The sequence below is a fragment of the Vipera ursinii genome (genome assembly GCF_947247035.1).
Source record: "Vipera ursinii genome assembly, chromosome: 1".
NCBI classification, from domain to species: Eukaryota; Metazoa; Chordata; class Lepidosauria; order Squamata; family Viperidae; genus Vipera; species Vipera ursinii.
The window spans coordinates 283,834,857-283,855,391 of record NC_139512.1 but is presented as its reverse complement, the minus strand read 5'-3'; the positions used below and the strand labels follow the sequence as shown (position 1 = coordinate 283,855,391).

At 37.6% G+C, this 20,535-nt stretch overlaps 1 protein-coding gene across 1 annotated transcript in view; it reads left to right on the top strand.

The window, feature by feature from the left end:
- The window catches only part of GALNT2 (polypeptide N-acetylgalactosaminyltransferase 2), an 84,289-nt gene that overhangs the window by 51,137 nt on the left and 12,617 nt on the right, over nucleotides 1-20,535 (top strand). The window contains exons 2-11 of the mRNA XM_083361268.1: nucleotides 2,932-3,022; nucleotides 6,101-6,254; nucleotides 8,950-9,048; nucleotides 9,177-9,244; nucleotides 9,660-9,725; nucleotides 10,160-10,281; nucleotides 13,552-13,639; nucleotides 17,996-18,083; nucleotides 19,259-19,362; nucleotides 20,160-20,286. Of these exons, the coding sequence (XP_083217394.1) occupies nucleotides 2,932-3,022; nucleotides 6,101-6,254; nucleotides 8,950-9,048; nucleotides 9,177-9,244; nucleotides 9,660-9,725; nucleotides 10,160-10,281; nucleotides 13,552-13,639; nucleotides 17,996-18,083; nucleotides 19,259-19,362; nucleotides 20,160-20,286 (1,007 nt within the window). The remainder of the gene's footprint in view (nucleotides 1-2,931; nucleotides 3,023-6,100; nucleotides 6,255-8,949; nucleotides 9,049-9,176; nucleotides 9,245-9,659; nucleotides 9,726-10,159; nucleotides 10,282-13,551; nucleotides 13,640-17,995; nucleotides 18,084-19,258; nucleotides 19,363-20,159; nucleotides 20,287-20,535) is intronic.

Genomic DNA, 20,535 nt, shown 5'->3' with positions numbered 1-20,535 from the left:
TCTGGAAATAATTCAGACAATATGAACCCCAGGGACTTAATGCCTGGAAGGACTCTAGGTTTTTCAAAGCCATGCAGAGGACAGGCAGGGTCTGGGATATCTGGCTCTTGGAACAAATATTAACACATAGAATAGGCACAGTGATCAAATAGGCATTCTCCTAAGTGCCATAAGAAGACATTGCTTAAGAAACGGGATGCTGAGCATGCCTTCTTGTTGACTCTTAATGGATGGATAATCAGTCCTGCAAAAATGAAGGTGTTTAATATGATAGCCAGCACCTTGAATTGCGTTTAGAAGCCCCCTGGCAACCATTTGAGCTTGCAAATTAGCAGAATTACATGGCTGTTCCGAGATGAGAGATAACTACTGCATTTTGGATCAGTTGGAGCTTCTGAGGGATCTTCAAGTGCAGTCTTTTGTAGAGCACATTGCAGCAATCCACACAAAAGAAGACCCAGGTATGAGTGACCATGAATGGTACCTCCTGATCTAGAAATGGGAACAACTGGCACACAATGTCTGAGCCATGGTTGAAATCTTCCCTTCAGGCAGGAATCGTGAATCGAGGAACACCTTCAGATCTTGCATTAGATTTTTCTCAGCATGTGCAATACTATTCAGAATTGGAGATCTAAGAAGCTTCAAAATTCACAGCTACCTAGTCTTGCTAGAGTTGAGCCTGATTCAACTTCCATATCCAGATTCCCTCAGTCTCTAGACATCAAGTCATAATCCTGATGACATCATTAGGGCAGCCAGGGACTGTGATGTATAATTAGGTATCATCAGTGTATTTAAGATCAGATGGAACCACCTCTTCATTCAAGGATACGTTTGCTATGGACCTTCTCTGTACCTCACTTTCCAAGTTGTCTTAACCAATTAGGAGAGACATGGATCTAATAAACAGGTAGTTGTACACACATCACAAGAACCTTGTCCACTTTCTCAACACCCATAGGCTTGAAGTCTTTCCAGAGAATGATGTCAGACCATGCCTCAGTCAACTCAGCGGGGCCTGCACAGCAGGAGTCCAAGTCTATGGACTAAAGTTGTCCTTAGGAGTTCCCTATTAATTTTTGAAGAACATTTTACTTGCTAGATTCGCCATGATTTCAGTTGCACCAGAGCTGTAGTTAGAATGGAGCAGTGCAGGCTATCTCTGCTTTTCTGCCAGGAATTTGATCCTGACTGGCTCAAGGTTGACTCAGCCTTCCACCCTTCCGAGGATGGCCCAGATTGTTGGATGCAATATGTTGACTCTGTACACCGCTTAGAGCGGACTGTAAAGCACTGTGAAGCAGTATATGTCTTAAGTGCTATTGCTATTGCAAGTTGTGCCACAATTATCTGGCCAATTCCTAATCTGCCTTTGGTCTGAAAAGGCTTCTCTCTGTTCTGTGTATTTCAAAGTACTCTACTCGTTGTGCATACCTAGGAGAATGGGAGTCTCTGATATTTGTGACGACTTGTGCTGAGAATTCACTGCAATACCAGTGCTGAGAATTAATTGCTTGGGACAAAATGGCAAGATATTTTAAGTCTTGTTGCCTAATCCCTCGGTTGCAAATTAAAGTGCAGTGAAATAGAAAACAAGCCCTTTACAAGTCCTGCTTCTTAGAATTGTCTGAATCTTAAGTATTACTTAGGGAATTTTATAATTCGGAATAACAAATACAGGTTCAGAAAAGTTAAAAAGTATTTTTAACTGAAGTGGAACATCATGAAAAGCATTTTAAAACCTGACAAGGCGGGAAAAAACAATTTACTGCAGCTGTATAGTTGTTATTTTGTAGTGGTTAGATAATTTTTGTTATTAGGTAGGATCTGATCCTGGTGATTTATAGGAACAAATGTTTCTTCTCCCTTTTGCATTGGTTCCTGATGATAATCTGTAATTCTTCCAAAGATGTTCTGGTGATCTCTTTGATCCTATTCATCCACCTTATTGGTTGTCTTCTACTTTTTCTACTTCCTTCCGCTTTTTATTGGCAGGTGAGGTTTTTTTCAACCCCATTGTAGTAAATAGGATTGAACTGTCTTCATTCCATTGTTTGTAAATAGGGTGTCTCTGACTTGGATAATTAATGAAGTGGGGCCAATTAGAGTAATTTTATACAGTTTAATAATATAGGTAGTTCTTAGTTAACAACAGTAATTGGGATCAGAATTTCTGTCGTTATGTGACACGGTCATAAAACAATGTGGCATGAACATGCTGCTTTTAGCCAGGGCAATTCCAGCACTTCCAATTTCTTTCTTTAAGCAAATCCCAGAGCAAAGAAACGAGACGTCACATAGTTACCCTCAACCTTCTGCTGGCTTCTCTATTGGCTTGTCAGAATCCAGAAGTGAAAGTTGTAAATGGCAATCATATGGCTGCAGGACACTGCAGTGTTGCAATTGTGAGGCAGTAGCTGAGCGCCTGGATCATGATCATGTGGCCATGGTGGGGGAGCTACAACAGTAAAAACTTTGGAGACTGCTCATTAGTGCCATTTGTTCAGCACCATCATAAGTTTGAATAATCACTGAACAAGTGGTTGTTAATTAAGGATTACCTGTAACGATAAAGGGAACTGATTTATAAGAGGACTCCAACTGATGTGTTATATGTTATAGGGCAAGCATTTGGAAAATGCCTGAGATGAATGAATAAAAGATGTGGAAAATATTTGTTTCAAAAGCTGGAGTGGTCCAAACAGCTGTTTTGAACTTGAAATGGGATGTGTCAAGCTCTATAGGTTTTGCACAATAACAAGTTGTGTATAATATACTCAATACCATTGCTCAGTGATCTTGTTGGCATTGTCATTTTAATTGATGTTAAAGATCTCTTGGTTCCAAAAAAGTAAAAATAGCCATTTCTGTTTTTTGTAGAACAGCATTTTGAAGTATTGTTTTAATGATGAATCTGTGTTCTCCTAGGAGGATCCAAATAATATCAACATATTAAAAAAGAAAGATCAACACAGTAATGGGGATGAAAAGTCACAAAACATGGAGACCCTGCCTCCAGGTACTGAAGTAGTTGTAAGAACTTGTTAAGGTATAGTTAACCTCAGCTTAAAACTGACTATTCACTGGGGCATATTTTTGAGTAGACATAGGGCTGTACTGTTAAAAAGGGAACTTTTAACCTGCTGAAAAGGTTTTAAACCAACCCATCCTGAATCATTGTGCAACAAAAATTAAGATTCTGGAAACCTTACTGTCTTCATATTGAAAACCTTTACTCGTCCTGACTGATAAAAAAAAAAAGATCTGAAATGGGAATGTTTCTGAAGAGTCAGAGGTACCAAAACATCAAATGAACTATGTTTCCTTTCATCTTTTAAAGTAAGCAAATCATAACAGTGAAAAACTTCACACACTAGCTTACTGTGGAATAGAATTTTAATCACTTTTGGGACCAATCTGTGAAAGATAAAATGTATCACTAGTTAAGTGGCTCTGGGGCAGTTTTGGAATAGTTTTTTTTTTATTGAAAAGTTTTATCATACATTTTATCTTTAACAATCCCCCCTACCCCTCCCCTATCCCTCCCTCCCTACCCCTCCCCCCTCCCCTCCCCCCCCCCGACTTCCCAGAGCTAAGTACAAGGTATAAAAAACAAAAAAAACAATCATAAACATCCATATGCTAACAACCATAAACTCTAAAATCTATCTCTCTCTAGCTCATATAGCATAACTACAAACACTATTAATATAAAATATATAAAAAAAAGAGGAAAAAAAAGAGAAAAGAAAGGAAGACTTATTCAAATGCTACATGAAACTTTTTAGTCCCATATTTATTCTGGATATATTCGATCCATTTTCTCCACTCCATAATATAACGTTCTTGCGAGTGATCTTTCAAATAAGCCGATATCTTTGCCATCTCTGCCAGGTCAGAAACCTTTAAGGTCCATTCTTCTATAGTCGGCAGTTCCTCCTTCTTCCAATACTGACCTATTAAGAGTCTTGCTGCCGTAATTAAATTCAGCATCAACTTAGTGTCCACAACTGTAACATCTGTAATTATTCCCAACAAAAAAAGTTGCGGACAAAACTTTATCCTTTGCTTAAAAATCTTCTGCATATTCCACCAAATTTTTATCCAAAAAGCCTTAACCTTTTTACAAGTCCACCATATATGAAAATATGTTGCATCTTCTTCACCACACCTCCAGCATTTAGGCTGATAGTTCGGATACATACTTGCAAGCTTTTTAGGATCTAAATGCCATCTGTAAAACATTTTATAAAAGTTCTCTCTTAAATTTTGAGCTTGTGTGAATTTTACGTTCCTCACCCAAATCCTTTCCCACGTGTCCATTGTAATAACTTCTTGGATGTTTTGGGCCCATTTAATCATACAATCTTTAACAAGTTCTGTTTCTGAGTCAATTTCTATCAAAGCAAGATATATCCGTTTAATATGTGCTGGACCCTGATTTCTGATTTGCTTTATCAGATTTTCATCAGTCATTGTAAAACCAGTTTTCTGATCTTCTTTCCACCTGGCCCGTAGCTGAGTATATTGAAACCAAGTTTGGACAATCTTCTCATCTCGCAAGAGGCTGTATGGTTTCAGACACCAGACATTTCTTTCCAAACTTAAAATCTCCTTATACGTAGTCACATCATGTTTAAAACCAACATTTATATTTTCTATTGCGTGTTTTGGGATTGCCCACAATGGTATCTTGCAATCTAACTTATGTCTATACTTCTAGTTTTGGAATAGTTTTGATAAGCTATACCAACATAAAGTTTTTATAGGTACTACACACAGATTGTAAAATGCACAATATAAATAATGAAAATCACAAGTAGTATGGTGCATTAGACCTGGTTTAGACTCTAAATTTGGGACAGTATGATTCTGTTATTGTACTGTAAAGTTTGGGTGAGCCAGCCAACTTAGTCACCCAAATAAAGAGTTTAATATGTAAGAAAAAAATAAAATAAAATTAAAAAGAGTGGGCCCGGACTATTAAAGCATGTAGAATAAAACAAGAGGATCAAGAACAATAAAATATCACATAAGTATGGATTGAATATAAAAGTGAATGACCAGTACTGAGGAATAAGTTGAAATGATTTTATCATATACAGAGAAAAATATGAATGGAATCACAAAACAAATATATGAAATGAATGGATAGTTATATTTTAATATTTCAAGTCTTTCTCTTGATGCCAGTTCAACCCACAGCTCCTCTTATTTCCTACCAGCAATTTTTCCTATGGGAATCTAAACTAACACTCCTTATCAGCAAAGATAGTACAAGTCAACACAAAATATTTGTTTGGGCTTCTGTGTGGAAGACTTGATATTTGTCCAGCCAGCAGGAAGACATGGTTGAATGCAGGCTAGTCACAGCCTTTCTAATATTGTGGGAATCAAATATCCATTTTCTTAAAAGAGTTACAGTACCATGAGATTGAGTGGAAAGATCTTTGCAGGTATTTGTAAGATTATTCAAGGGTTTTTAGTGGGGATATAAATGGCTTATATAAAGTAAAATTTAGTGGATGGTCCAATAAGGAAGTATTCTGCAAATCCAAAAAGTAAAAATAATCCTGACATACATGTCATTGCCTTCAGAAGCTGTTCTGTGGGAACATTTAGTGTTCTCTATGTTGTGTGTTTGAAATGCTAGTATTGAAATAATTTTAATATTTAAATTGAAGACAGATTGATTTACATGTGGCTGCTAAAACATTTCCTACACCAGCAAGAGTAGATAAAATGAAGTCATGGTATAGTCACTAATACATTCGATGAAGGGTGCAGTTATGACCCTGTACACTTTTCACATGCAAACCTGCCAAAAGCTAGAACCATACATCAGCTGCTCCATTTCTGTTTTCTTTCAAAGCAAATAGCAGACCAGAGTGGAGATGCTATACAGAATTTAAAAAGTGACAGCAATGTTACAAGTGTAGGAGGTACAGTAAAATTTGAGTGGGTTTGGAAGAGAGAGAGATCATCTATTGCTAGTCCTTGAGTTCTTTGCTATATTTGTCTATATACTGAAAAGTGTTTTACCAAAGCCAGAATTTATCTTTGGTCTTCTATTAATACCAGTTTTTCTTCTTCTTAGGAAAAGTTAGGTGGCAAGACTTTGACCAAGATACTTATGTTGGAGTCACTATGGTCAAAGCTGGTCAAGACCCATACGCTCGCAATAAGTTTAATCAAGTGGAGAGTGATAAACTACGAATGGACAGAAATGTTCAGGATACAAGACATGATCAGTAAGTACCACATATCTTTAGAAATAGTTTTCTTGTAACAAATAGTGCCTAAGTTGAAAACTACCCAAACTAGAAAATGAATATTAAGCAAATTGCTCAGCTGTAGCTCTTAAAGAGTTCAGTGGTGGGTAGTTCAGATTGTTTGATCCTATTTATATTTCTGTCATAACATTCTCAGTAATTCATAGCACTGAATGACAATTCTAAAAGAATACAAAGCAATTCAAGAATAAATTATACAGTCTGTACAAGACCTGCTTGATCTGGAATACGTTAGAAAGGCAATGTCATTGGTACTGTGTCAGCATTGGCATCTCAATTATTTTCCTGCTTGGCATTATTATGGTTTCTAATTCTTGCTTAACTGGGATGCTGTGCACAACTGAAGATTTAATTCCACTCTTACTGGTTTAAATGTCAATGTTGATGTGTTTTTAATCTTTTTGGATGTTTGTTTTACTTAACACCTTATAAACATCTATTAGAAACAGAGTTGGCTTATTAATATTTTTCAAATAAATGTGCAGGGTAACTGTCTCACACATAAGGCAAAATTAAGATATGTATTCTTTATTCCTTGGCTCCTTTTTACCTCTCACTGTCTGTGATTCTGGAACGCCCTCCAAACACGTCTTTTTTCCACCGGCCTGGAAAACCCCTGGCAATAGGGAACCTGCACATTAGTTTCATCATATGGAATATTCTGATGCATTCCCTCTTGTGATCTTGGTTTTTTTTTATTTATGTTTAATTGTTTTGATAAAGAAATAAGCGTTTTGCTGAAATTTTAAAAATACTGGGAACAGGAAAAAAATGTGGCATCCTTCAATTCTAATTTTTGTCTGCAGTGTTCAGACTAAAATTAGAATTGATCAGATGCAAACATAGATGCAAAGTTACGTGCTTGTTATGCAGTTAACAAAAGCATTGGAAAATTGCTTTTGTTTCTTATATTAAGGAATGGTTCAGTGGCATGGGAAATATTTACCTGCTTTAATTAATTCTGGAATTTGGGGAATGAACAAAAGATCATGTGATTCCATGTGCCCAAATGATCCCAAAAGACTGCTTAATATTTGGTTTGAAGACTACAGCATAAATGTTACAAGTTTGTCACTGAGATGAAATGGTCCTGTTTTCTATGAAATGGAGTTTTGTGCATGAGCGCCCTCCACTTGCACAAGTAGACCTTTGCGCATGAGCACCAGCGCCTTTTACTTAAGCCCCCTCTATTCGCACAAGTGGAGCTTTCCGTGTGAGTGCAAGGGCCCACTGCTTGTGCAAGTGGAGGTTTGCTTGTGCATGCGCCTGCCCATTGCTCACATGGCCTGGTTTCAAACAGACCATGGCCTGTTAGTGGGCCGCAGCCCGGGGGTTGGGCACCCCACCTTTGACTGCTAAACTAGTTCGTTTTAATTAGCTTTATGTGGATCATTTATATTTTTAATGGTAGACTTTGGTTGAACATTGCGTTTTTCAGTGTTATATCTTGTAAGTTGTCCATCTCTTAAGGAAACAGGATAGCAAATTCCTAATAACCTATTTGTTTTAGACCCCATACAGGCTGAACGCTTTGTGAAACCTTGAATATGTATGTCTTGCCGCCATACAGGGCCTCCTCCCCCAGGATTGATAAAACTTAGCGTAGCATGGATTGTAAATGAAAATAACATGGTGCAGAATATTTCAGCAGTAATTCAAGTTGATAGTTTATTCTCAATAAGCAATTGTGGAAGAAAGCATTCTTAGAAATGTTTGCATTTATTAAGCTCTGAGGCATTGCAGAAAATGAGACTTTCCCCTTCAGGCATTCTAAAAGCACACGTAAATTTTAAAATATATCAAATTACTACATATGAATGTTATTTTATATTTTTCGAAAGAACAGTAAGTGTTCCATTTTATAAACTGAAATATTTGTACCAAACTAATACCTTATAAGGATCAGAAACATAGGGATACATGACTGATAAATACATAATAACTCTTCCATGAATAAATGTCTATGGAGATTCTCAATCATCCAGGTCATGATTGTCCCAAAAGTGTTTTTTCAAAAGGCAACTGGACTTTCTTCCCCCCACCCCCCTTGAAAATGTTTTGCTTCTCATCCAAGAAGCTTCTTCAGTTTTGGCTGAATGGTGGGGGATGGACGAATTTATAATCCTTAGCTGTCATTTGGTCATTAGATGAGTGCTAACTGAAGAAACATTTTCAAGGAAAAAAACCCAAGAAAGGCCAGTTGCCTTTCGAAAAGCACCTTTTGGGACAACCCTGAATATGGCTCACACTTGTAAAGTTGTAGATCGTCTTAGTGACGAGCTTGTAACATTTCCTGCAGTCTTCAAACTAAATATTCAGTAGTCTTCTGGGCTCATTTGGGCACCTGGAACCACAGCCTAGAGCAGTTTTTCTCAACCTTGGAAGTTTTAAGACACTGTCTGTGGAATCAACTCCCAGAATTCCCCAGCCAGCATGGGAGAGTTGAAGCCCACCTATCTCGAAGCTGCCAAAGTTGAGAAACCCTGGCCTAGAGAATGGCAGTTGTTCTTTCCTTCGATCTTTCAGCTCTTGCTCCTTTCCTAAAAGATCTAATGCAGATGTCTGGGGTCAGCTTTTAATGAGAATCTCCATGTCAGTGACACTATGGGGCAGAGGTTTTAACATTTGATATCTTTTTGTCCTTTCTTTTAAGGTGTCAGCGAAAACAATGGCGGGTAGACTTACCAGCCACTAGTGTGATCATCACTTTTCACAATGAGGCCCGATCAGCTCTCCTTCGAACTGTTGTCAGGTATTATTTCTGCAACACTTTCTTAAACCACAAAGGGTTACCACAAAGTGATAATTCTTTTTTTTCCCCCTTTTCCTCAGTGTATTGAACTAGGTGATTATTCTTATCTGATTTTTTTTTCTTTTTAGTGTTCTCAAAAAAAGCCCACCACATCTTATTAAGGAAATTATATTAGTAGATGACTACAGCAATGATCGTAAGTATTTTCACAAGGCTGTTATTTAGTGCAGTACGTGAGATATTATGTTGTTCTGACAAAGGACTGTGGGACTTGTGATCCATGCTGTCTGAAAAGCACTGCTGGAGTTCTCTGAGTTGACTGGGCATACAGTATATTTGTCTAGGGTCCTACATTGCTTTTAGTTTCAAAAGCATTTACTTTTTGGCATCTTTAATACCATAATCTGCCTTAAGTAGCTGCCTCTTCTATTTTTTTTTAAAGATGAAATTGTCATCATTCAGATTTGCAAAATAGGCTTAGAGTGGAAAACTGGAGGAAATCAGATGAGTTTTAGCTCTGAAATTTGGGGACTTTTCAAGGAGGGAAGATTCTTTGTGACAGTTTCTTGACACAAGATAAAGAATTAACTGATTTTCTTTTCTTTTTCTAGCTGAGGACGGTGCTCTATTAGGTAAAATTGAGAAAGTGAAGACACTTCGAAATGACCGCCGGGAAGGTGAGCGCCCTGTTAGGACTGGAAACAACATGAAGATTGAAGCTTTGGTTAAAAGAGCAATTTTCTCTTTCTGCAAGCCCTGAGTGTAGAAGAAATAGATTGCACAATGGAGGCAGGGCATTTCGTCTGATAGCTGTTTTAAATTATGTTTTCCAGCTCACTTTTTTTTTCTAAAGCAACATCTCCCTTGGAAGCCTTACTTAAATCAACAGCTTCAGAAGTGGGGATCTGATTTTTTTTTCCCCTTTCTAATTGCTTTCTTGTACTGCTCTAAGTTACAAGTGCCTGAAGATTGTTTCTGTTTAACTCTTCCTAGGCACTTTATATGGGAAAACCTCTGATTGGTTTACCAGTCTTTTTGTCAGATTGTTAGGTAGATTAATATCACGAGGGTAAGCAAAAATGCAAATCAAGTACGTGTCCTTGATTTTCAGGTTTGATGCGCTCTCGTGTTCGAGGGGCAGATGCAGCCCAAGCAAAAGTACTCACGTTCTTGGATAGTCACTGTGAATGCAACGAGCACTGGCTGGAGCCTCTCCTGGAGAGAGTAGCTGAGGTTAGTTGCAAGGAACATTCTTTAATTGTCCCTAAGAAAGGGCCTCTGGATCCTCTTTTGCATTGAAAAGTACAGGTGGTCCGCCACTTAAAACTCATTCATTTAGTGACCTTTCAAAGTTAGAACGGCACTGTAAAAAGTGACTTACGAGCGGTTTTCACATTTAACAGCCATTGCAGCATCCCCATGGTCACATGATCAAAATTCATACCCTTTACAACTGGATTCATATTTGTGACGGTTGGAGTGTCCAGGAGCCAGGTGATCAACTTTTGTAACTTTCTGACATGCAACGTCAATGGGGAAGACAGATTTACTGAACAACCGTGCTACTAGCTTAACATCTGCAGCGATTCACTTAACAAAAGTGTGGCAAGAAAGGTCATAAAACAGGACAGAACTCAATAACTCTCTTGCTTACAAACAAAAAAAAACTTTGGGCTCAATTCTGTTTGTAAGTTGAGAACTATTTGCAGTGGTCTCCATTTAATTTTAAGCAGTACTTTGGGAGGGTTTTTGAAAATCAGTTTATTGACTGAATTCTAAATTGAAGCATAATAATAAATACAGTAACAATTAATAAAGACTTGGCAGTGGCTAAGAGCAAGAAAGTTGAAAAAGACAGAGGGACAAATTCTGGCTGCACAAGAGCAAGCCTGTAGAACACGTCCATACAAAGCAGGCATGTATTGATTTTCTTTTAAATACCCTGTAAACCGCCCTGAGTCCTTCGGGAAAGGGCGGTATATAAATCTAAATAAATAAATAAATAAATAAATAAATAAATAAATAAATAAATAAATAAATAAATAAATAAATAAATAAACATAGAATGAAGGCTACTGCTAAGCTTGTAAGCCGCCCTGAGTCTTCGGAGAAGGGCGGGATATAAATGGAATTAAAATAAAATAAAATAAATAAATAAAACCAGAATTGAGAAGACAGCAACAGACAGCAAGTGCTGCCTCTGCGAAGAAGCTGAAGAAACCAGATCAAACCAGTCAGGCAGATACTGTGGGGCAGACACTATAGGAGCCAGGCAAATAACCGGGCCTTATACTACATGGGGCTTTTTCAAACCTATCCCGGTATGATTTAGAATGTTTAATTTTCTTGAGAATTGAACTGAGTTAGCAAAATAACTCGGGAAGCCTATTGTACTTAATTGCAATAAACAGCAGGTTCGTAGAGCAGGAGGGTGGATTTTTTTTTTCTTTTTTGGAAGGGGCTGTGTGTTTCAATGTTAGCCTGCTGTAGTTTCCGGCGTATAAGACGACTTTTTAACCCATGAAAATCTTCTCAAAAGTCAGGGGTCGTCTTATACTCCGGGTGCTGAAACTTTAGGGACAGGGCTGGCTGGAAAACCTGGAGTGGATCTTCCATTTAGTCTGCGCAGGGAAAGGGGGACCAATTGGAGTAGAAGCTGCAGTCTGTGATTTTTTACAGGCTGGGGTCTGGGCGTCTTTCCTTCTAAAGTTGAAGAGCAGCTGTAGGCAGGTGGGGAATGCAAGAGCAACTTGAAAGGCAGGTGGGGAATGCCGTAGCCAGAGCAGCTGCTTAGCTCTAAGGACACATTTGACTCAGGAACTGGGCGGGCTGGCTGGAAAACCTGGAGCTGATCTCCCATTTGGTCTTTTTTTAAAAAAAATCCCATTTATATCCCGCCCTTCTCCGAAGACTCAGGGCGGCTTACAATTTAAAGCACAAATCAATGTGCTTAGCAATAGCCTTCATTCTATGTATATGCCTGCTTATTAGAGCTTTCACACACACACCCCCACAAGCAGCATTATTACAAAGTCAGTTTATTGCTCCCAACAATCTGAATCCTCATTTTACCTACCTCGGAAGGATGGAAGGCTGACTCAACCTTGAGCCTGGTGGGATGAGAACCTGCACTAATTGCAGGCAGCTGGTGTTACTTAAGGCTCTGCGCAGGGAAAGCTTTAGAGTGAATTAGGAAAAGTGAAAAAGTGAATTAGGAAAATAGGAAACGGTTGCTGGAATTGGGTATGTGTAGTTTAACGAAGAGAAGGGTGAGGGGTGACATGATAGCAGTGATCCAATATCTCAGGGGCTGCCACAAAGAAGAGGGAGCCAAGCTATTCTCCAAAGCACCTGAAAGCAGGACAAGAAGCAATGCATGGAAACTAGTCAAGGAGAGAAGCAACCTAGAACTAAGGAGAAACTTCCTGACAGTTAGAACAATTAACCAGTGGAACAACCTGCCTCCAGAAGTGGTGAATGCTCCAACACTGGAAGTTTTTAAGAAGAGACTGGACAGCCATTTGTCTGAAATGGTATAGGGTTTCCTGCCTTAGCAGGGGGTTGGACTAGATGACCTCCAAGGTCCCTTCCAACTTATTATTATTATTATTATTATTATTATTATTATTATTATTATTATTATTATTATTATTATTATTATTATTATTATTATTATTATGTTTAATCCACTTGCACTGTTTTATGTTTACATGTTTGATGACAAACAGCCTTATGTTTATAAGTGACAGTTTTCCTACTAAGTACCTGCATGTCGTAAGCATTTGAATTAAAATTACCATATTAAAATCAAATCTGATGTTTTTTAATTTTTATTTGGTGTGCGTTGGAAGAGGGGTAGTCTTATACGGCGAGTATAGCCCAAACCCTATAATTTAACAGGAAATGTAGGGGGTCATCTTATATGCCCAGTCGTCTTATACGAAAATATGGTGTGTGTGTGTGTGTGTGTGTGTGTGTGTGTGTGTGTGTGTGTGTGTTTTCTGAGGTTTTCGCGGGTGTTTGTATGTAGATCTTTGGTCATTCGGGTTTTTCCCCACGTAAAATTGGAGGTATCAGGGCAACGTTTCGACGAAATCTCATCCGTCATCCTCAGGCTGGTGACTTCAGCTTCGTTCTTCTGGGAGAAGTGTGTGATAGTGGCTGTTTTTTCTTTTTTAAACTACCAGAAGAAAAGAAAAGAAAAAACAGCCACTATCACACACTTCTCCCAGAAGAACGAAGCTGAAGTCACCAGCCTGAGGATGACGGATGAGATTTCGTCGAAACGTTGCCCTGATACCTCCAATTTTACATGGGAAAAAACCTGAATGACCAAAGATCTACGTGTGTGTGTGTGTGTGTGTGTGTGTGTGTGTGTTTGTGTGTGTGTGGGGGGGCATTGGATTTAAAAGGTAGCCTTCTAAAGAAGATCATATTTTTGTAACATGCAAAACAACACAAGAGCCTATTGTTCATTAACTTTTGTTTTGAAACATATTTTAGGACAAGACCCGTGTTGTATCTCCCATAATTGATGTAATTAATATGGACAATTTCCAGTATGTGGGGGCCTCAGCTGATTTAAAAGGCGGTATGTATTTTATTGGAATGTGAAGCCTTTCCAGGGTCTCCAAATGTGTCACAATAATCCAAATACTAACTTGAGAAACATATACCTTTCTATCTCTGTGTAAATAAATGGAGTAAAATGTCAGAGCATGCTTCCAGCCTTTAGAGCAATGATCTTGTTCATGTTTTTAGTCAGTGCGCAACAGAAATCTTGCAGGAGAGGAAAGCCTTTCCTGCTAAAAGGCCCAGATGCAAGGGATGGAAACCATTTCTGCCTAAGGCAGGCATGTCAAACTCGTGGCGTCATGTGATGTCGCGCGACGTATCGTGACTTTTTCCCCATTGCCGGCAATGGGGTGGAGGCGGTTTTGGCATGATGCATCTGGCCAGCCGGCCGGCAGTTTGACATGCCTGGCCTAAGGTCTTGTAGAGGTGCTATAGAAAATACATACAAATATCCTGAAACACTGCAGTATAGCTTTCTGAGTTTTTATAGTTCCATGGGCTCAGATGTGGGAACTAGCAGATTTCAATCTGTGAGGTTTGTGTCTCAGCTTTGTCAATGAGACTTGGGAAATTGAAATAAAATATCTTGTTTTCTTTTCCTCACTTTCTAAAACATTTCTATATATTCCCAAAAAAAGGTTCAGCAGGTGATGAAAATGGTAAAAAAAATTTCCTCTCCTAATTGTGATGTATGAATTCAGTATCTGGGAGCAGATTTACATTCAGGACCTGCAAGTCTGGTCCATAAAGGAGAAATACAACTGTATCTAGATTAGGATGGAATTGAATTCTAGAATAAGCTCAGCAAGTGACTATCAGCTATTCTTGGACTAGAATTCTTCAGCTCAGGTAGCAGCAGCACCAAGCTGACTTCAAGAAAAGCTAATCAGGGATCAGGTCTAATTAGCACCTGGAATGGGGGAAACTACCAGGGTTATTCTAGGGCAGGGGTCTTCAGACTTGGCCCTTTTATGACTTGTGGACTTCAGTTCCCAGAATTCCTCAGCCAGCGTGCCTGTTCTAGGGCTGTTGGCTAAACCAATGATTCTCAACTTTAGATACTTGAAGATGTGTGGACTTCAATATCCAGAATTCCCCAACCTGCATGGGTGGCTGGAGGATTCTGGGAGTTGAACTCCACACAACGTCAAGTGGTCAAGGTCGAGAAACACTCTGGCTAAACTGAGAAGTTCAAAGAACATCAGAGAAGATAGTTAATATCAAATCACATCCCCCTGACTGCTGAGAAAGGTAGTCATTATGCCTTTGAAGTCACCAAGAGTCAAGCTTATCTAGCAGACTGTTAATTGCTTCATTTAAATAGATGAAAAAGAGAAAATAGATTGGGAATTCCAGCACGTTGTTTATTAATTTCAAGCCTCTTGATCATGGGTACTCAAAATATATTGAGCTGGAACATTTTGAAATGGTTACTTTAAATTTGAAGTGGGTTGCTTGAGCTATTCTACAATTGTTTTGATCTGTAAACATCCCTGTTTGAACTCTGAGCTGACTGTTCTGAATTTGATTCAGAGCTGTTCTGAATTCAGATCACTTCTGGAATTGTTGGAACATCCTGTTTTGAAATCAAAACCACTGTTTCAAATTCAGAATATTTTGTACCCTCCATTTGAAGCTGTCATCAACTCCTGCAGGATAATATGCTGAGAGGCATCTACAGAAAGCCAAGTTTGCATCACAATGATGATATATGTGGTGATGCAAATTCCACCTTACTTGTGTCTCAACATTTGATGCAAATACAGAAATTGAATTTTTTTTTGTATATACTTTGATGCATTCTTTGCCATTTATCTCTCCATTCTATTGATATCTGTTCTGGTGCTATGTAGATATATAGCTGGTTCCCTGACAATTTAAATGACCCCGATTCTGCATCTCATCTAGTGTGAGAAACGAACTGTGTTTATGTCTGCATGTAATGTACCTTTATAAACGTGCTTTGATAAAATCATGGAATAATGCGATGGACTAAACAATTATACTTTCTCTTTAGCTCTCTGCAGGGAATTAATTGCAATGTACCCAATAGTATTTTAGCAATGGTGAAGTAGCCAGTGTTATAGTATTGAGGATTTAAAAGAAGATAAGGAAGAACACTGAGCACTGATTCTTGATTTCAAGATTTTTTGTATTTGTCCTTTGTGTGAGGGATTTCTTTCGTAAAAGGAATTAGGAAAGACTAGACTTGAATTTTCTTGAATTCAAAGGTAAAAGCAAAGACGGAAATCTGGAGTGCTAAAAATAGTCAGAGGCATTGCCGTCAAAATCTGTTGTAGCTAAGATTAAGAACACATTTGTATTCTTGACATCAATCACCTTTCTCTCTCCTGAGTACACCTTGAAATACTGTGTATATGGCATCTATTGTGAGTGTTTGTTGCTCTGGATATTTGTTGATCATGGCAGTCTATTTCGGTGTGCTATAATAGGTAGAATCTCTTGAATATAAAAGTGCTGCCTGTATTTTGCCATTCTCAGCATAATTATACACTAAGTAATTATGCAATTTGGGATCAAATGTAGTTGTTGAAAAGGGTTGAAAAAGGAGACATTGGAGTATAGGTGGTTTGATTTGATTTCAGCATGAAAAAATAAAAAGATGACATCTGTGTGGTCCTGCAACCATACAGGTTATCTCAGTGCCGGTCCGCTATGACCCTCTATTGCAGACATGTCAAACTCGCGACGTCACGTGACGTCGCACAACGTATCGGGACGGTTTTGCCATTGCTGGCAATGGGGTGGGCGCGGCTTCTATGTGACGTGTCCGGCCCGTGGGCCAGCAGTTTTGACACCCCTGCGCTAATGAAACTGAGTTGATACATTCATGTTATGTATTAGTGTCAGTAATATTTCTTTAATACCACTGACTCCTCAGGTTTTCCTGTGCTCTATTCACGTTCCAAAAGAGCCCCCTAATGTTTACTGCAGTGTATATACATGTTGAGGTTTTGCATTCATGATTGCTTTTAACTCCATTCGTATATTAATGGTATTTTATAAAGTGAAATACAGTGAAATATTATCTCTCTGCTGTAAATGAAGACTGGGTAATCTCAGCATGCTGCCCTATTCCCCACCACAGTGCAGTATTAAAATGACACATCTTTTTCAAATGAAACAGCTATAATTTCCAATGGTGGAAGTTAGATCTTTTTTTTAGTATGGTATTCTATTAACATGGGAAAAGTACTGTTGGTCATATGTGTCTAAAATGCTAAGAATGCAACTAAACGGCTTTTGAAATACTGTAATACAAGCACAGCACTTGTGAGATCTTACATGCTGCAAGGTGCTTACTTAGCATGATTAAAATGGAAGATATTTTTAATCTACCTTTCGTGGGAGGACTCGGAAGCTTACCTTCTGATAAATTAACAGAGGGGAAAGCTATTGTAGTAACAGGCTGAGTAGTAGCAGCAATATGAGCAGGAGGATAGTTAGCAGGAGGCTGTTCAATCGAAGCATCTCTCCCCCCCCCCCGTTATATTCTGATGTTGTACGATAGCTGGAAAATGGTTTCTGCCAAAGACAGTTCTTGGAGAAGAGGAGTTTAGGCAACAGATGGTTCCCATGGAGCTTGAGGAGGTGTCAGTGGATTGCCGTTCCTTCAAATGTAGTCAGATGGTATCTACTGTGGGAGTGGAGAAGCTAAAATAACAATTTTGGAAATAGCAGCTGGAGGTAGAAGACTTGGCAGGAAGGACAAGAAACACAGATTCGAGCTTCTGACTTCAGTGCCATCTCCTGGTCAGATCAGCTGATACCTGCTGGTTACACACAGATTTCTTTTGTGATTTCCTCCAGGCACAAAAATAAGTCAAAACAGTTTTAAAAGTGTAGCAAAATACAGAAAAAAAAATGAACAGGAAAAATATTCAGATTGCTCATTGACATTTCAAAACTGGGGAATCTGACAGGGTTTCTGGCAATCCAAATTAAGTTGTCGTCGTGAAGAATATTTTTTGTGGCAATCACATAAAATCAGGAAATAAAAGCTTTTTTAAAAAAAATAAACAACATTATTTATTCTAATGTTTAATAAGTCTCACTTTTCTACTTAAAAAGCACTCAAATTTGTCTTAGGATTTTATTAATGTCATCTTAACTTCTGTCCCATCTATTTCTGAAAGTGTCATATAATGGGGAAAAAAATCAGGTGAAATGAACCTAGCGTTATGTCCAGCTGAATTTTACCAAAATCATATCTGAATAGCTTCCTGTCTATAATCTGTCACTCAAAAGACCATATATCTAGGCAAAAGTTAAAGGGGACGTTTATTAATATCCAGCATATACATTGTGACTTTGCCCTTTTTCCCTTCTGTTTCTCCCTGCAATCTCTTAGGCTTTGATTGGAACTTGGTATTCAAGTGGGATTACATGACCCCTGAGCAAAGAAGAGCACGTCAAGGAAATCCAGTTGCTCCCATAAAGTATGTTCCTGCCAACACCCTTCCCCTCACAAAACAATATTGTTGTTCTTAGTAAGTGCAACTTTGAGTTACCGTCTCCCAAGTTAGATTTGGCAGGCTCCTGTTGAATTAATTGATATCTCATAAAACACAAACCCAGTATTGCCAAATGCAAGCGATGTTTCGAAATACTGCCGACTCCTGCTTGAAGACAAACATTACTATTTTCTGCCATTTTCATGCCTTATAACAAATGTGTTGCTTTGACAGTCATTAACAGTGCCTTATTATATGAAACTATTACTGCAAATAATACATAGCGAAACACTGCCTGCACAAAGTATGCATTCAGTTGTATAAATGATAATGTTTAACAGCATGTGTGGAATTGAAATCCATTCTGCATGAGCCTTGATTTATTGCCTTACTTCCTTGTTGTGCAACCACACCTGGAAATGATGCAAAGCTCTCCAATTAACACATTGGCCAAATCAGCAGATAGAGAATTACTTGATCTCATATTAGTGTGCTGGTACCAAGAAGGTTTAACAAGAGATAAAAACATATATATATTTTTCTTGTGTTCATACTTTGAGTATTACTAGTAATAATCAAACTAGATAGACTAAAATTTTAATTTATCCAGTATTATTAAAAGAATCATTTCTCTTCCATGCAAGTATCAAAATTGGTACTGCTACAAAATTCTGTTATGCATAATAACATTGCTACCACTTGCAATGAATTTTATAATTCTGCAAGATTCTATGAAAAATAGAAAGCATGACTCTTACAAGGTAGCAGAATTATCTATTTAAGTTGGACAGTGATTATTGGGGAAACTATTATTGGAAATGCTAGTAAAATAATTCAAAGATAGCATTCATTATTTGAGAACCAACTTATATTGTGCAGAATAACTATGGCTTGATATTATTGTGTATTATTTTGTATAGCATTTCAGAAATTTCCGGTAACCAATTACACATCTAAGGAATTAAGACCTAGTTGGCCATATATAAATCCTGAGTTCATGAGTGAGTGATAGAGTTTTCCATTGCAGCAATGATTATAGATGGCTAAAAAGGAATTGAATAGTTTTTAAATATGGACAGAAAATACTCATTTGGAACCTTAAGGTGTAATGTGTGAGTATATAATAATTTATCTGCTCTTTACCTCTTCCTTCTTTTTAGAACTCCAATGATAGCTGGTGGACTCTTTGTGATGGACAAACTTTATTTTGAAGAATTGGGAAAGTATGATATGATGATGGATGTATGGGGTGGAGAAAATCTAGGTATGATTTTTTTTTACTTACAGCATTGTTTTTGAAATGAATTGAAATAAAATCTTAGCCTCATTTTTGGCAGTTCATTTCTTTAGATCTCTGCCTGGAAAGCAGCAGTTGATATTTGTAAGTAGGTTATTGGCAAATATTCAGCCACAACATGGCTCCATTGTAGAATTAGACTTTTCTATAAAAAAAAAGTATATATTACTTGAAATGCATTCTGTGCTAATTAAAAATAATTGTTGAAGTGTTCCACTTAACAAGGTTGTGAAGATATTCCGTGCATTTTAAATACTTAAAAGTAGGGCATGTAGTTCATAGGAATAGTCACCATCTGGGTATTTTATTTAAGCAAATTAAACTAATTTGGTTTTATTAGTTTAGAAATTGATACCTTAAGAGCATTTGTGATTTTATGTTAAATTATACATCTCAGTTTCATTTTCTCATTCTGACACTTAGGTGCTCATGTAAAAGCCAAGTAATTGTATGATGCCCATATTATTGTGGTTATCTGCTAAACATTGGATTTTAAGCCACCTTTTCCTTATTTGAACCGCAAATACAAAAAGTGGCCCATTTTGGATAGAGAAATAGAATAACTTCATAGTTACATAAGCTTAATTTCTCAATAAAAGGTGAACATGATTCTCTATCCCTTTGTCTCGATTAAAAGCAGGATTTTTCAGTTTTTTTTTTAAAAAATGTGTATTCTTGTTAGATGGAAAAGAAGGATGCATAGCAAGATGGGGAAAAAAGAAAAAAAAAACCTATTCCGTATATTGGTTGCTTTCTGAATGCAGAGATTTCATTCCGTGTGTGGCAATGCGGTGGGAGTCTTGAAATCATCCCATGCAGCCGAGTCGGTCACGTCTTCCGCAAGCAACATCCTTATACCTTTCCAGGAGGAAGTGGAACTGTTTTTGCAAGGTAAATTTAAGAGTCAATAACCATTCATTCATTCATTCATTCATTCATTCATTCATTCATTCATTGTATGTGGCCACCCATATCAACACGTGACCCAGGATAGCGAACAATCTTAAAATAAATTAAAAACAAATTTCCATCATAAATACGAAAATTATTTATTTATTCATTCATTCATTCATTCATTCATTCATTTATTTATTTATTTATTTATTTATTTATTTATTTATTTATTTATTTATTTATTTA